This window comes from Hippocampus comes, unplaced genomic scaffold (genome assembly GCF_001891065.2).
Source record: "Hippocampus comes isolate QL1 unplaced genomic scaffold, H_comes_QL1_v1.1 scaffold322, whole genome shotgun sequence".
NCBI lineage: Eukaryota > Metazoa > Chordata > Actinopteri > Syngnathiformes > Syngnathidae > Hippocampus > Hippocampus comes.
This window is the reverse complement of record NW_017805137.1, coordinates 1,545,857-1,563,392: the sequence shown is the minus strand read 5'-3', so window position 1 is coordinate 1,563,392 and position 17,536 is coordinate 1,545,857. Positions and strand designations below refer to the sequence as shown.

At 41.6% G+C, this 17,536-nt stretch overlaps 1 protein-coding gene across 1 annotated transcript in view; it reads right to left on the bottom strand.

Moving 5' to 3' along the window:
* Nucleotides 1–17,536, bottom strand: part of pip5k1bb (phosphatidylinositol-4-phosphate 5-kinase, type I, beta b) — a 32,351-nt gene that overhangs the window by 12,747 nt on the left and 2,068 nt on the right. Inside the window, exons 2-7 of the mRNA XM_019866995.1 lie at nt 8,849–8,951; nt 6,639–6,707; nt 5,377–5,507; nt 3,339–3,456; nt 2,004–2,156; nt 1,214–1,513 (exon numbers count right to left, since the gene is read on the bottom strand). Of these exons, the coding sequence (XP_019722554.1) occupies nt 1,214–1,513; nt 2,004–2,156; nt 3,339–3,456; nt 5,377–5,507; nt 6,639–6,707 (771 nt within the window). The 5' untranslated portion in view covers nt 8,849–8,951. The remainder of the gene's footprint in view (nt 1–1,213; nt 1,514–2,003; nt 2,157–3,338; nt 3,457–5,376; nt 5,508–6,638; nt 6,708–8,848; nt 8,952–17,536) is intronic.

The window sequence follows — 17,536 nt, the reverse complement described above, 5'->3', positions numbered from 1 at the left end:
AATTTATTCTTGACATTTGAGTCAATTTCTAGGATTAAAGACTCCTGATCTTTCGTCAAAATTTTCATAATTCCGCTCAAAACGATCCCAGAACAATGAATTTGCGAGACGAACAGGCCGCCATGAATCAGGTAAAACAATATGTTACATGCAATTTGATTGGTCCAATCGCTTGTAGTTAACCAATCGCTGGGCCGTTTATAATCGAGCTAAGACTTCCGCAACAAATAATGCCTTCAGTGATCTGATTAGTTGAAGCTTTCATACACGTCCAATCACAGGGCTGTTTACAAACGGAAAACGGAGAGACTGTTCGGGAGAGCTCGTGAAAACTCGACGATAAGGTACCTGACCGCCCCTAAAATTTTCTCAACGGATTTAAACGATTCACAAAAATGATCAATTTAAGAAATAAACTAACCCCAAATAAATTCCAGCTGTTCGAGTAGGCCTTTCCTGACGCTCTAAGGCCCCAGGTCCAGGTCCAGTACCAAAGCATGATGGTGCCGCCACCATGCTTCACTGTAGGTATGGTGTTCTCGCGATGAGATGTATTGTTGATGTTTAATTTTGTTCAAATTAATTGTTACTTTAGTATCCTAATTCTATAACTATTTTTTTAATAAACATTCATGATATTTGTTTTTTTAGTGTGACTTATTTATATGGGTGTATTTCATTTAGGCCAGGGGTGTCAAACTCAATTTTGTCGCGGGCCACATTGAAGTGACCGTTTTCCTCGAAGGGCCGTTATGACTGTGAAAGCATTTAAAAAAGTCAAGAATAATGGTTGATTGAAGTTACTGTAATGAGGGATTTGGTTACAAGAAAATACTTACAATATCTCTCTTATTTATTACATATGAGAAGTTGAAATTTTGGTTCAGATTCTAGCAATCATGGTAGAAGTTGACATGTTTGATTTGCTTTCGCGGGCTACATAAAATGATGTGGGGGGCCAGATCTGGCCCCCGGGCCTTGAGTTTGACACCTGTATTTTAGACCATGCCATTAAGCTGCGTCCAGCCCGATGCTGGTAGAAGACTGATGTGGTGAAATGTTTTTTTTAGTCATTTCAACAGAAATGACGTGACCTACGAAGGAATTCTGATCATGCTGCTGATTAAAAAAAAAAAAAAAAATCACCTGATGTCCGTGTCAGCATACCTTCCAGTGAGGAAAAGCTTTGGCATGTGGAAGTATTTCCACTTACCCGGCAGTCTCTCTGCAGAGTCTTCATCAGATTGGTGTAGGTCTCTGCATCAAAGTAAAGCCCTTCTTCATGCATGTCCTGGAAGTCCAGATCTTTGAAGGTCGGACACGCTTTTTCTCTCTCCTTCCTGGATGCTCGTCTTTTGTACGTCGATCCTTTCAGATCGTACTTGTAGTGCATTTTAACCGAGCGAGGCAGTACATTGTTCATAACCACCAGGCGGATGTTGATGCCTCCCGACTGGATACAGTACAGTCCGTAAAATTTAGGGAGTAAGGTGCGTGGATTCTGGTTCAGGTTCTGTGAGGTGACAGACGCCAAGAAATTAAGTGAAAGCTACGAGTGAGGGCAGTATTCATCTAGCTACATTTTATCAATGATTTAAACCGAGGTTGAAAGCTGATGTTATTTTTCAAAGCATGTGTGTTCTTGCATTGTACATATTTTCATTTTAGTCAGCCTTTTTTTTTTTTTTTTTACTTCTTTGCATTTAAATCTCTGTTTGGAACTGTGTCTAAATGTTGCACTTTTAATTACAGTCTAGGAGGCATATTGAGATACATTCTGTATGAAATGTGTTCTAAATCGGTGATTCAATTTAATTTTTTAATTTTTTTTACAAACCCTAAGTACTGCCAAGGTATTGGTAAATGTCGAAAAAGCTCAATCAGGAGAACTTTTTTTTTTAAATGCAAATAGGATTTTACAGTACTTTGTTTCAGTTATTTTACAGTTGTATTTATAGAGTGAAATTCAATTGTAACACTAACTTACTCTGCACATGACTTACCATGTAGTATCCAGGAAGTAACCTCTGGAGGAATTTAGCCTCTTTGTGCTGGACTGTTTTAATGATGAATTCATCATCGCTGGTCAAGTAGAAGAGAGATCCACTGGCTCCGGGGTTGGTCAGCTCAATCAGAGGCTCATTGACTAATGAATACTGAAAAAGGAAAAAAAAAACCATCAACCAAATCAGTTATTTGTGAATTTGAGAGCGGGCCGAGCCCAGAGTTGCCATTTTTGATGGTTGATGGTTGCGGTCATGTTCTTCCACACCAAACTAATGCAAGCATGGATTTATATACCTTGCTTTGAAATATGTTTTCCACGACGAATGAGGGGTTAAATTATTTTTTTTAAAAATACTTTTAAAAAACTAATTTAAATAAATTTTCTTAAGATCTTGAAAAGTAATGGGGGAAAAAAAATGAATATTCAAATATGCAGGTGCCAAACCACACATACGCGGCGGTCAACTGCTTTTGTGGAGTGCGATTGAATCTTGGAACCCCTCATGGATGTGAACCACGAGTAGCCGCTCCAAGCTGCTCGCTACAATGCACTGGTGTCATCTCTTTCTCTCTTGTGCAGTAGTTCACTAACACAAAAGTACAGCTGGTGTTATAAAACAAATCAATGTTTTGAAACAAGATTGGGAGACCTTGTGACTTGTCACAAGGAGAATCTGAAAAACCAAAGCAAGGTCTTGAAATATTTACTGCTGTGGAAAAAAGGTATTTAAAAACACATGAAACCAAAGTATGAAATTTGGGTAGTGACAATGTTTCCAGTTTACCATTCCAGTTTACCAAGAAGAAAATCTGAGAAAAAGAGCTTTTTGTGAAAGGATGCATTTCAAGCAGAACTTTGATGTTATCTTTTTTTTTTTGCATTTGTGATACCTCAAATATCTCAACAGTGCTTTCTTGTTAAATAACAACATAACACAAAAAGGTCTCTTTGATCGGAAAATAAGAACTTATTGCAAGATAAACACTGCACTGATGCATGACCTATGAATGAAGTTTTCATGAACGTTGAATGAACTTTGGAACACTCTGTCGTAGAGTTAGCTGCCGGTATTTGGCCACGTTCTCTACACCACACTTCTTCCCGTATGTCACCTCGTGACGAAGGATCGTCGTACCACACCCAAGCCACTCCTGCCATTTAGTGGCGATTTATCATACCGAAATCCTTCCCACAGCCTTGACACTGACTGAGGAGGTGCGCGAAGCCCTTTATTGATATTATTTTTAACAAAAAATACCCAAAACTTATTTTTACATTTTGGCATTGAATTAGTGATGTAACATTTGGTGGGATGCCAGCAAGGCCTTACCAGGTAGTCGTCAGGTTTGATGCCGAACAGGTCCCGAAAGTAGCGGAAGGCTAGCGGTGCGTACGTCTTGAAGCGAAAGTCGGGGTAATGATGTGCCGGGGTCAAGTTGCTTCCTTCACTGGGATGCCAAAAAAACCAGCCGAGATACCAGGAAAAAAAAAAAACAACACAAGAATACATCTCGTTAATTTGCATGAGGCAAGTTACGTGAAGAGAATCAGAAGAGCATTCAAGGCATTTCCAACCGCATAATGTGGACATTGTTTGCCTTTTAATCATGAGTAAACGAGCAGGCAAAGTTAGCTCAATTATGAGGAACCGTCATTCATTTGTATCGAGTGTATTCTCCAATTACACCATCAACCGTCACCGCTCAATATATGAGTCTTGTGTCCTACGGGGATGACAAAACATACACAAAAACATAATAGCGTGTCTCAAATGTAATACTCGAGCTGACCTTTCCCAGAAATGTCGCCCAATCCTGTTTTGTAACTAACCTAACCTGAATGTCAAGGAAACGCAACGGTGCAAAATCCTTCCGTTTCTGTACTATTCTCATGCCCGTAAGGCTCAAATGACTGCGTCGGAAAATGTGTTTGTCTTTCACAGGGGTTTTAAAACTGGTAAACATTGCACTCAATTCAATCGATTTCTTGGTAAGGAGGTTACATAGTGGCTGTTTTGTTCTGGCGTTATATTCGGTAAGAGGACAAATAAGACACGGCTGTGTAATACTACACCTGACTCCCAAGTGTTATGTGGCTGCTCTGTTTGGTGTGTCATGACAAGAACAATTGGCAGTGACAAAAAGTCAGCGAACGCCTCTCATGGAAACAATTTAGCAACGCACACTCTTGAAATGCTTCCTTCAGTCTAATTATTGAGTCGAGTGCGTGTATTTGTGTGGGTGGGTGTTTTTTGGCCGTGATCACCAAGGATGAAGAGAGAATGTGAAGTGTCATCTAGAGTGATCCAGAGCGAGAGTGACAGGGCCCCAAACAACAACAACCACATGAGAGTGTTAGATGGAAAGAAAAAAGACATAAAAAGCACACCCATCAGTCAGCTCCCTCTTGAGACGGTCACATATTGTGAAATGAAAGTGTTTGCTCTTTTTTTTTTGTTCCGCTCTGCCTCCCATAGTTAGCTTTTCCACTGCAAAGCTTAAATGTTCGCCTCAAACTATTTGTATTCAACAACAAATATGTCAGTGAGTCCCAAGCATGCGTCTTGGTGAGGCGGAAAATCAAGGTCAATATTTAGAAGGACATCAGGTGACAGGATGTTTGCATGGAGTTTGCATATGCAGGTGCACCATAAAAAGGGGAAAAAACATTTCCAAGTAAAACTGTGGTTCTACACAGCAGGACAAATGTATTGCTAGGTAGCTAGCTAGCTAGCAAGCTAGCTAACTAACTAACTATGAATACTAAATGATATTCATGTTTTAATGACCAATGTGCATCTTGGCTGTAATTCTGAAACAAATAGTAGTCTATTTTAGAGAGAGAGAGAGAGAGAGAGAGAGAGAGAGAGAGAGAGAGAGAGAGAGAGATAAGGCCACACACAGGTATGGGTATAAAATATAAAATATCAGGTTTAAATGTTTTGTTTTTTTTAATAACATTTAACAGTGTCTTGTAAATTGGAAGGATAATATACTAGAACGGTTTGTGGCAGCAGCATTACTCATATTTGGTCTCACTTCATCGTCAAGTGAATATGATTATTACACATTTTATGAGGGGTTGAATAAAAATATCGAACTGCAGGTTTCCTCACTTCCATTCATTTACTTTGCAGCAGAAAAACCGATGCAGCCAAAGAGCAGCCAGTTACCACCTACACACAATTTAACGGTGCTGTATGATTCACCGGCTCTTTTAAAGACATAACCTTGGGTTCATACAATTGTCTGGCTGTTACGTAAGAACCTTTTCATCAAAAATATAGAAACAGCGTTTCAGAAAATTGCGCACGTCAAGGACACTTCATCGCCTGCATGTTACTGTGTTGGTAATATGCAAGCGCTGACCTGGGTAGAAAGACGCTCTCCACCACGTAGAAGTCTTGCATAAGCACGTCTCTCTCAGGTTTCGAGGTGAGGTTTCCAACTGTATAGCCGATGCCCAGCTGAATGGCGCCCTTTAAGGCCGATGACGTCGTCTTGCAAGAGAAAACAAGTGTGTTATTGCACGCTGGCACTGGTGTCCCCCATTGCAAGCAGAACTACAGACTGCACTTCCTGAAAAATTGTAGAAAAATGTGAATCATAAGAGATGAAATCGCAAAGCCCAAAAAGCAAATTAAGAGAGCACGGACTGGAACTGTGGGACATACTGTACATCATGCATAACGTATCACCATATATCATATAATCAAGAGGGGGGGGAAACGAAGCGGAATGTAGGAAGTGAAATGAGTTAGCCATGAGTGGCACAAATGATCTTCCCAGTCCACCATCATGTTTTCATGTATCTACATCCTCAGAGTATATTAACCATAGTTCTTTATTTTTTTTGAACGGCAGAGTCCGATCGAGCAGATTGAGTCCTGTATCTCAACTTCCCCTGGCTAACGTCATGTTGTTCTCCTTTAGAAATTAGAAACTAGTGGTGCACTCCATTTTGCCACAATTGTGTGGACACACAAATCCGTATAAAATGAGTTCCGCACAATCGACACAATGAATGAATCGACAAATTCACTGAAGTTAACGATTATTTTTCGGATTAAGAGTGTGAAAATGTTCATGAAAAATGTTGCGATGATGTCATTTTCACCCTGGAACATACCGGTTCAAATTTTATTTTTTACTTTTTAGGCTTGTCGTCCATCATAAATGGCCTTGTAGAAAAACATGTATCGAATTAGTTTGCACGGAGTATTAAAAATGCAAAGGACCAAACTGCTTCAGAGGAAGGTACACAAACAATTAAGCAGTCTTGTTGCGCGGGTAACAAGATGACCTTTGACCACTTTTTACAGTATGTCTAGAGTGAACAGTGGCAGTCACTGAGAGAAGCCTTGCAACAGTGGCATCTTGGGAGAAAAAAAAATGGTTGATATCAGCGGTGACGTCAAAAGTGTGACCACCACTTGGCTGACCTCTGGCATGTGAGCAGAGCAAAAGTTCGGGATATGATGTGTTGGAAAAGCATTTCTACAAATTGATGTGAATCACGGGCTCATGGAGAGAATTCTCTTGTACGTTTTTAGCCAAAATAAAGATGCCAGTTCACGTGCTGCTTAAACAAAAACTGTAAGGCTCATGCATCAGAAGTCAAACTTTATTACCTTCTTGTATGTTTTCTCCCTGTTGGAACTCCAAGCAGCCCCAATCCCATTTTCCGTTGTGGTTGACATCTGAAAGAAAGGGTCACTCAGCATGAATCTTATTACACTGGTCGGCAAATCTTTACAAATCTTTTGGATCAGAGACTCTGGTAACTTTTCTCGATTATTATTATTATTATTATTATTATGATTGTTTGTTTTTTTATTTATTTTTGGGGTCCTTATTCTGAATCTGCTCTCCTCTTTCCTCTAGCATATCAGGGTTTTAAAATACAATCATTATTAGAATATAACAATCATCTAGGTAATATTTATAATGATATTTAGTAATACTTATGAATTCATTCATTTGTTGTTGACCGGTGCTATGTGAGTGTGGACCTTCATCTTTGTTAATATGTGTGACTATGTTTGGAAGAGCAGGTGGAACCGGAAAAAAAAAATAAACGGTGGCTCTGAGTGACACAAGACAAGGTTGCCGTGGCAACATCTCAATCACAAGATAGACAATGTCCGGAAGCACATTATTGCCCTGATAAAAGACACTCATACAAGGCTTGAAACAAGCAATTTGAGACCAGATCAGTTTACGGATTAATTTTCGACGCCAAATACTTCCGCTAAGGAGGTTTTGTTTGAACAGCCAATTCTCATTTTGTAGAGTTGAAACACGGGCCGAGGAAGCAGAACCCCACTTTCTTCCTATTTTAGCTTTGTTTTGTTGTTTACTTAATTTGGTGTCGATCTAAATAAATTACGATGGGCTTTGGTGGAGGTCTACGCTCCGCACTCCAGCAGGTGCCCGTTCCCACTTCTATTCATCACACTCTTCTTGAAACCGGTAGAAGCGTATCCGCCATTAACCATCCGAGAGAGTTGTCCATATTTTACATAATATATGTTTTCAAAAAAAAAATCATGAATAGTAGTTAGATCATGAATAACAAAGCGACAGGGACACATATTTTATGGGGACTTCGCAGTACTGTCCACTGTTTTTCGCGATAGACAGTGAGAACAATTTAAAATGGCGAGTATCACCATTTCAAATTGTGATTGTCCTGACAACTAGATTTTGTCTCATGTCATTAGCGGTACGGAGAATGGCTCGGTGGATGCTTTGTGGTGCCTATGGCCTCTTTATAGGTTTAGAGAGAGCAATGAGGGGGGGGTGACGCAAGCACCATCTGCACTAGATAAATGTGAGGCCATGCTGGGTTCACGCATGTAAATAATAGAGAAAGGTGGAACCACAACCGGATCCTCAAGCAGGAACGACTTACACCTATATCAATATTTTTACTTTTGTTTTAACTTATTGCCTTGTTCCATTTCTATTTTCACAAGTCCTGGGACGTGTGAGGCTAAACTGGGACCTCGGGTAACAACTTTCTCGCCACATCAATGTGGAAAGGTGTGTTTGAATAACACTACAGTATATTGAATATTGTGCTTGAGGTGAGGAAAAAAAAAAGTCAATTTAAAGCGTGACTGGAGCCAATTTGTAGAGTTTCGAAACAAACGTCAGCTCAAAAAGCCGCTGGGATTCATATTCCTTTAACTGAATTTGTTCCAAATTGAACAGTTTTATTTTTGTGCTTGTAGTTGCCTGAAGGAAAAGTTGAATTTTGGCAGTTATGTGGATGTATCCGCATTCATCGACCAAAATTAAGTCAAGGATAGTCAACGCAAACAACCTGGGTTTGAATTTCATACAGTTCAGCCTTTACAATTCTTAAAAGTTATCTCCATTCTGCTTTCAACTTACCACTTCTCATCAGCGGCTGTGAAATTGTGCGACTAAAAAGCATTTTTCTTGTGTCTAATATTTGCGTATGATTAAAATGAGAATAATTCCGAATAATTCGTAAAGTTCATGAGATCACCGTAGGTCATCTTGTCTGTGATGTGCTTGCGATGCCCCATTTATAGTATTCTTAAAAAGTACTTGTTTCAAGTTAGGACATTTGTGTCGAAGAGCGCACAAGGAACTGTTTTATCATCCGATGTTTACTAATGCTCGTGATAGACGAGCCTCCGTTCTGACTTATGTACAAAATCAGGTTACGTGAGTCGAAGATCGCCTGTCGCCCAGTAGAGTCCCACCACTGTGAGTGAAATAAATGACATCTTAGTCATTTGAAATCCATTTTTGTGGGTGCGCTATCTGTTGTGTGACACGATCATACGGTTTCATGCGGAATATTTACCTTGCTTAAAGAAAAGCTGTGTCCATTCGAAAGATATTAAGGCAACATCTCCGGATTGCCGGGTTGAATGACTATCCGCTGTTTGAGATGTTATGTCAGGAACCTGAATGCAAACAGAGATGCAGAAATAGTTAGGCGCAGTGGGTGGGTGTGGGGGGGGGGGGTGTCATGCTCACAGCCACCGGAAATGGTAGCATGAGGGCGGAGAGAAATGTTTCCACTAATTAAAAGCTAACAGTTCATAAAGGAGCAGAGCAGCAGAGAGTGTTGGAAATGGGGTCCACATGTACAGCAGAACAAAAAGTTTACGGCGCTACATACCAGAAGCAGTTTGACAGGCAGAAAAGCTCAACTACATTTTTGGCCTTATGCGCACACACCGACTAAGACTGGCCAGGATTCTTTCATGATATACATGACTGATTTTTTTTTTTTTTTTTTTTGTGGTTGGGCAACTTAGCGTGTGATATTGCCTATGAGTCTTTTATGGAAAAGGCACACCGTGTCTGATCAGTTAAAATGATTTCATAGTTAGGGCCGGTGGTGCCGAAGATTTTTACATCCAGGTACCAACGATGGTTTTTCCATGTGGATTTGACTTTGGAGCAACCATTGTCTGACCGGTGTCAATTGTGTTGGAGCTCAGAGGTTCTAGAATACTTTTACGGACAAAGGGCTTGATAAATGTGCCTCGGTGTTGTCTGAGTGAGCAAGGCCTGCAATAGAAGAGGCATGAGGTGAGGTGTAAAAAAAAAAAACAATATCAAGGTTTAGCCTCATCTGATGAGGCTAAGTCTGCAGTGACCTCACCACCTGCATATAAATGCTACATACAGCTGCAGCTTTAGAGCACTTTTCCAGTATGACACCTCTTTTAGCACAGCAAGGTAGTTCGAAATATCGCGAGGACTACATTTGAATCAGTCTTTCATACCGCAACTGTATATTTGTTAAATATAGTGACAGAAAAAATAGAATGCAGCTCTGATATGCTCTTCAGGTGCTATGAACATGGACAGCACTCCTCTCCACATAATACACAATTTATCCATGATTGTAGGAATTCATTCTTCATTTCTTTTCTCGATCACTGCAAAAGCTGCAAAAAAACCACCGCTACTACTGTATGAGGACACTATTCAATATTGTATAAAGGGTAGCGATCCATTGATCCAAATTTATGAACGTGAGGAATGTGAAAAAGCGCGCAGGCCCGTTTTGAAGGTCTGCTCTCTGGCCCGAGTGAAGAGGCGGTCCTATAGTGCTGTTCCCCCTCGCTCAGCGGCTCACACACACCTGACCTCTCCATCCCAGCGGGTGAGCGCGCCAAACAGACTTTTCCAGAACAGTCCACGAAGAGGCCCGTAGCTGTAGCGAACAACGCATTGCTGTTGTTGGCCACCACAAAAGAAAGGATAGACCGGTGGCCGCATCATCCCATCAATTCTCACTGCAATTATGTAACCCAATGCACACTTCAAGTCATCTTAATACAACCTGCCTTGGTCAAAAATAAATAAATCTACTACCCTTTAAATAAATACATGTACTGAAATACAGATCAAGCAAGATTTTTGCAAGATCTGCACAGAGCTTTTCCAGACAAAGCTACTGCGTCAAGTCAGTCTAAAACAATCACTCTTTGCTCAACTAGTCCTGTCAAGGAAACTATGCGCTGGGAGCAAAAATGCACTGTCTGGTATGATAAAAATGCAATGTTTTCGGAATTGGCTGAAAGTCAATGTCATAAACTCTTGGTGGTCAGCTGATCTTTGGGAGTGACAAGAAAAGCAGGAATCAGTTTGCTCAAACAGACATGCTCCACCCAAGTTCAATGAAATGTATTGCCTAAGCCACAGAAGTTATATGACTGTTACTTTTTATTGTTATGCAAGAACTACTACAGGATTTCCGCTTAACAGAAGTTGTTTCTTTGTTTGCTGACAGGATTATGCAAAAACAACAACAGCAAAAAAAATAAATAAATGAATTAATAACTAAAATAATGTGGCGTGAAGACTGAAAGATGTACTCACTATATGTAAGCATGGACCCGGGATGATTGTTTACATTACACGACCTTTCATTTTTTGGGGGGTTTGCATATAAACAAATGGTTGCATATGTATGGGGGAAAAGCTTGAGGCTCACTGAAAAAGCGCCCCAACTTTACCTTGAGTTCTCAATGAACAATAAAGGAAAAACGAATGCCAAAATACAATATTAGATGTCGGTGCGAAAGCACATTCGAATTGTTCTGCACATTACTAAATGCCGTTTTTGCAAAACTTTCAAGTAGTCATGTTGGCATCATTTCACTGGGATCTGGACAGTAGGGCTGTTCTCTCACCAACGCACGGCTGCTACTCTAAACAGAACACAGATTTTACAAATGGGTTCCGTTTTTCTTCAGTCACTCAACTATTGGATTACTGCAGCTGATGGGAGACGTAATGCAGAATCAATAGTCGACCAGCAACTAAACAGGTGGCTCTGGACTGGGCCTCTGTGAGCCTCCCCAATCCAAAACATTGGCTGTTAGATCACATCTGGAAAGCAACGTATACAATCGAGAATAAAATATGGGGGGGGGGGGGTCTCATTTGTGCGTAATGGAATGAAACTGCTGTGATCATTTGATTCTCGCGTTCTTTGGAGCATTTGAAAATCCATTTAATTTTTCAGTATTTCTCCCTCCTTCCATCCGACCATTCATGTTCAACCCCCGTTCAGGGTCACCGGCTATATTACTTCCAAAAATAATTAAGGTCTACTTCCACCGCTACAGCACCACGGCCAAATTAAATGTGTAAATGAAGCAGGCGCAGCAAAACATATCCAAACAAAGTGTCCCTCCTGAGGGAGGCAATGTGTATACGTTGTGTGGAGGGGTACTTTGTATTTCTGTCACCTTGGGTAAACACTTGTCACTGTCTGGTGTGTCCAGTGGCTTAGTTACCCTTGCTGTGGAAAATACAACAGTCGCTTCTGTTAGGGCTCACGCAGCAAACGACAAAGTGGTGTGTGTGTGTGTGTGTGTGTGTGTGTGTGTGTGTGTGTGTGGCCCCATTACCCTAGCTGGAAATAAAAACAATGAAATGATATGTGGCCTTCGGGATTACATGGATGGATTAACTCTCACTGGCCACTAGTAGTAGTACTCGTTTTGAATGGCATTGTCCCGAATAGTTATTTCACAAAATCATTTTTGTGGTGGTTGTTGGTTGCAGTGGTGTAGAATTGCACTGCATCATACGGATGTTTTTTTTTTTTTTAATAATTTGGCACCTAGCATATGGCTAAACATTGAAACCAAGCAGACAAAATACAATCTGCCAATTAATAGCTTTTTATTCACAAATACAATTAGCGGAAAAAAAAATATCTCATGCTATTCATGAGAACGTGCCAAGAGAGATAGTTTCGACTTTTGGTGGCCGGATCGCTAGCAAGATTCTGGAAAATAAAAACGTTCAACAAAAATAAAGCGCTCCCATGGCTTTGTGGAGTAGAGATACTTTGTATGGAGCAATTAAGAAACAATTTATATTGGCGAGGATCTATATAAGGTATTTAAATTTAATTCACAAGCGCCAGTTTGGTGGTCAAATTTGGGTGAGGTTCACAATTGGTTAATTCGGCCTTAGCGGACTTTGGACCTCTACCAGGTGCACTCTACGTTTTTGACATTTATTGACTAGACTATGAAGATGAGGAAAATAAATTAAAAGCAGGAGGAAGTGCCAGAAGAATGATTTCAGGCAATAAGAGTGCCACTAGCGTGTTTGTCCTTGAAACCAAGCAGGAACAGTTCCCGTAAGCAAATACCTTCAGTGACTGCTGATCATCCGCCTATTTGTTCTTTTCACACTGAAGACTTGCTGTCACTTTGTCTCGAAAATGACACAAAGTCTATGCGGCGCCATAGTCCATCCGGTATTGCACGGAATGTGTAGCGAGGCATCTATGTGGCGCACGTGCAAGTCAACAACAACCAAAAAGACTTTGTGAACAACATCGCCATACAAGACCCGAATGTGTTGTGCAACCATTCCGTCTGTGACCTTTACAATACTAGCGAGTTGACCTTTCACAAGGGATGTGAAGAGATCGGTGAGCTCGAGTAATGAAGACGGAAACAACAATTTCTTCCATTTGTGGTGTTTGGTTCCTTGCTTACCTCCCACTACCAGCAATTCGAATGAGATGTATCAGATGATATTCATAGCCAAGCCACTGCAGAGAACAAGCTCTGCTGTGTGGTCTACACTCCAAAACAATGAGGTCTTATTTTAACAAGCACAATCATGCACAGTGGATCCATTGACTGCACTCATTCTGTTGGTGTAAGGCATAAAAAAAAAAAGTGCAGCAAACCCTAAGAGAGGCCAGTGGATACGCTATGCGGAGTTCTCCTCTCCGGTTCCATTCTGCTTGTGAAGCAGCGAGGAAGAGGTCGGTTCAGCAAGTCACATGAATCCAACCAAGCCGTGGGCTTAAGGTGAGGAATTAGAGATGTTTACTTGGCCGGAAAACAGAGACTAGATTGTCGAAAAAAGACAAGTGACGCGAAAGAAAATTCCGTGCGTTACAGAGTGGACTAACTACATTGACCAATGACATCAGTGATGTGCCGTTTACAACTTTGTCTCAGTTGCTAACATGACATGAAAAACATCATGTCAAACATCATATACTAAATAATGATATGAAAGAGGATGAAAGAACAGCTTGTTCGAGCCCACTCGAAACCTCTTCAACCCAGACAGGTTTGGTTTTTTTTTTACATCCACCTATTAGTGGGTCAAACAAAATCCGTTCTGGGATGCGGGTCAACCTTTGATTTGATTTCTGTTTAAAATTACAGAAATAGAATTAGTCTAGATCAGGGTCAAACTGTCACCATCATAAAACTTTTTGTGCCGTTTTATGCTTACTACGTTTTTTTTTTCATCACATACACTTTCGGCTCGGTGGAGCGCGTCGACCTCACAGTGCAGAGGTCATGGGTTCGATTCCGGCTCTGGCCTTCCTGTGTAAAATTTGCATGCTCTCCCCGGGCCTGCGTGGGTTTTCTCCGGGTACTCCGGTTTCCTCCCACATTCCAAAAACATGCATGGCAGGCTGATTGAACACTCTAAATTGTCCGTAGGTGTGAGTGTGAGCGCGGAGGGTTGTTTGTGTCTGTGTGCCCTGCAATTGGCTGGCAACCGGTTCAGGGTGTCCCCCGCCAAGAAGACGGCTGGGATAGGCTCCACCACCACCCCCCCACGACCCTTGTGAGGATAAAGCGGATGGGAAAATGGATGGATGGATGGATGGACACTTTTCCGGTGGCAACACACGGAACACTCCCCAAACTGTCGATCCCCGCTGACATACCACAAGACATCCCGAAGTCACATGACGTGAAATTTCAACCAATTGTGAAACTTTTATTTTCTAGAAAACGTGCTCAAATTCCAATCTTAGAAGTTTACCTGCTGAAAAGGGCTTGATCGACTGATTTTTATTTTTCAAAATAACAAATACCATGTTGACATTCTTTACATACTCCTTGTTGCTATCTTAGGTCTTCCTTTCTATCCTTTCACTTGTCATCCATACATCTTCCGCCCCCATTGGGTGGGCCTCTCTGAGCCTTATCACTGTCATGGCAGGGGAGCAGGCCATGTGGGCTCAGTAAGACCAAAACAACCAACAGGACAACAGCGACAACAAACATCACCACTGCTGAATAATCGAGAGACGTTGCCAACTGATCACCGTGCCAGCAAGCCACCATTGCTCCAATAAGGAGCCCAATTACGCGACAATCGGGGCTGCAAACCCTTTCAAGAGCATGCGTTGGGGCCAGGGGGGGGGGGGGGGAGTCATGATGAAGGGGTTGAATTATAAAGGCACATTTTACATCCAGATTTAGCTCGCTCCAAAGTTCACAAAAGTGACACTGGGATTTGTCGACAATAGAGGAGTCCTACAGTTCTCATGTCCATGTCGCACCATAACACAGCTCCATGAAGCAGAAAAAAACTCCTTCACGTGTTATCGGGCCTCTTTGACAAGTTACATAATGTGAGTTGTTCTTGGCGTCTGTAGAATTCACTTGAATCGCCTGACCGCACAAATCACTTTCCACATGACAGCACGAGCTATTGGGAAAATCCAAATGAGAGTTGTTTGAAGCATAAAACACTCAGAGAACATTGTACTGTTTTGTCATGCGGTGCCAGTGATGTTTTCAAACACGCTCACAAGCCACAGAGAAATTATTTTTAGTACATGGACGCATCCGAGCAACCAAATAGTGAGATTCAATACAAGAGACACAGTTTTGACAAATGTCAAAATTGTAAATGTCAATTTTAATTTACACTTTGCGCCGGTGTACCATTGCACTGCAAACTAGAATATTAAGCATAACGTGCTTTGAATAGATACCATTAGTTTGTAAACATGTATGCATGGCCTAAGTGTGTCTTCTGCTATTAAAATTCTACAAAAGTCATCATTGCATATTTTCCAATCGTTTGCTTGTAGCATACAGAAAATCGCAAAAAGTCACAAAATGGAATTCATCGTCCTGTAGGTGACTTCACATTTTCAACGCCTGCTGTAGTTTGTGATCTTCCATATCTTATGCGACATTTGGCCATTACTGCCAACAGTGAATAAACATAATAAAAGGAGATAACAGGGAACAGACCTTGCCATTCTTGCAGATGAACAACAGAAGTGAACAGATGTGTGCTAACTAGGCCTCGAGCGATTGATCAACTCTTGTATGAAGCTTTTGTGGCCCTGTTTGAACCGTCAAGTGTCTTCTTGGAGATTCACCCTGGGGGGGAGCAGATGATTTGTACTTTTGGTGGGATGGTAATAAATTATGGGCTCACAAACCAAATGTAGTCAGCTCATCAGAACAAGTCTGTTGTCAATGGCCCTGCAAAATAAATTTTAGGATAGTTTGAGTCTGACAACTTGAGTACCTGTACTCCTTTCTGAAAGCAGTACAAGATTAACCAGTTTGAGAGTAATCATTAGAGGCAGAGCCTGAGGGGTTGCCACAATCTTAAGAGCATATCCATCACTTATTAACCAATCACAAACTGCTGACAGCACTTCCAACAGCGACCACTGTGCAGAGCTAATTACAGCCAAATACTGCATTTTGCAGTGGAGGCCAATTTGTCCTGTTTGTCGTGCCAATTGACTTCCGTGCTTTTAATGAAGTGCTCTGTAAGAAATATAAAATTCTTTTGGGAAGAAATACAGCACCGCCTGCTCTTCCACTTAATCCAGTCACTTGTTTGGAGCCAAAATTTATTGACCGGCACCAATTTATCTGCTCTGAAGGACTTGCCGTCACAACAAAGAAAAGACAAGAAACATAGCGAGCTGGTGTAGGTACTGATGGTAAACGGATTACCGGGACATTCCCTTTTGTACTAACCATATGGACATGAGTGGGAGCGATGGAGTGACATGACGAGTGGCGCGCATTTCACTATCACAGTACAGTGAGGCATTTTTATCAGACTGTAAGCAAAACCCATCAAGGGGGCACACCCCTGCATGGAGACACGAGGCATGTCAGCCACTAACGCCATTATCAAGCATGAGGGTAATCGCTGGGAACTAGCGCTGACTTATGTAACTGTCTTAAATGATTCTCATCTGCTTGTTATTTTGCTGCAATCACCAGCGGATCCCATGGAGCACTTTACACGCAGAGCGCTCTTTGACCGACAATCACAAGACTGCATTCAAATCCTTCCAGCTTGTCAGAGTTGGGCCGGCTCTTGGGAAGAAGCTTAGTCTGACAAAGATATGCTACTACAAACCAAAACAGTATTTACCATTGAAATGAACTAAAATTTTATTAATCTATTCCAGCTCCTCAACCCCTCAGCCACCACTAATTTCTTTTTTTTTTGTTCATGGAGAGGACAAGCCAAGGGTGTCCCGGTGGCCCAGTGGTTAGCGCGTCGACCTCACAGTGCAGAGGCCGTGGGTTCAATCCCGACTCCGGCCTTCCTGTGTGGAGTTTGCATGTTCTCCCCGGGCCTGCGTGGGTTTTCTCCGGGTACTCCAGTTTCCTTCCACATTCCAAAAACATGCATGGCAGGCTAATTGGACACTCAAAAATAGTCCCTAGGTGTGAATGTGACCATGGATGGTTGTTTGTCTGCGTGTGCCCTGCGATTGGCTGGCAACCGGTTCAGGGTGTCCCCCGCCTACTGCCCGAGGACCGCTGGGATAGGCTCCAGCACCCCCTGCACCCCTTGTGAGAATAAAGCGGTTCAGAAAATTGATGGATGGATGGAAGGACAAGCCAAAAGTCACAACTGTACACGAAAGCAGCATGCCTTTAAACTGGGCGTGGCCTAGTAAGTTACATCAGGGACATTCCCGGTGAGTCTCTGTGAGCATCTGGACATGAGTTTTGGTCTAATGTAGCTGCTCATGCATGTGAACCTTTTGTATTTGGGTGTTGGACTGTTTACACCAATCAATGAAAATATATTGCAACTGTGAATCTCCTTTTTTTTCCAATTCACATCAACTGTGAAAAGAAAATTGCTCTGAATGCTAATTTTGGCTAGCAACACAAAAGCCCACACATGAAAAAAAAAACAACAGTTCTCAAAAAGCTCTTAAGTTAGGTGAATTTTAATTCAAGGTACA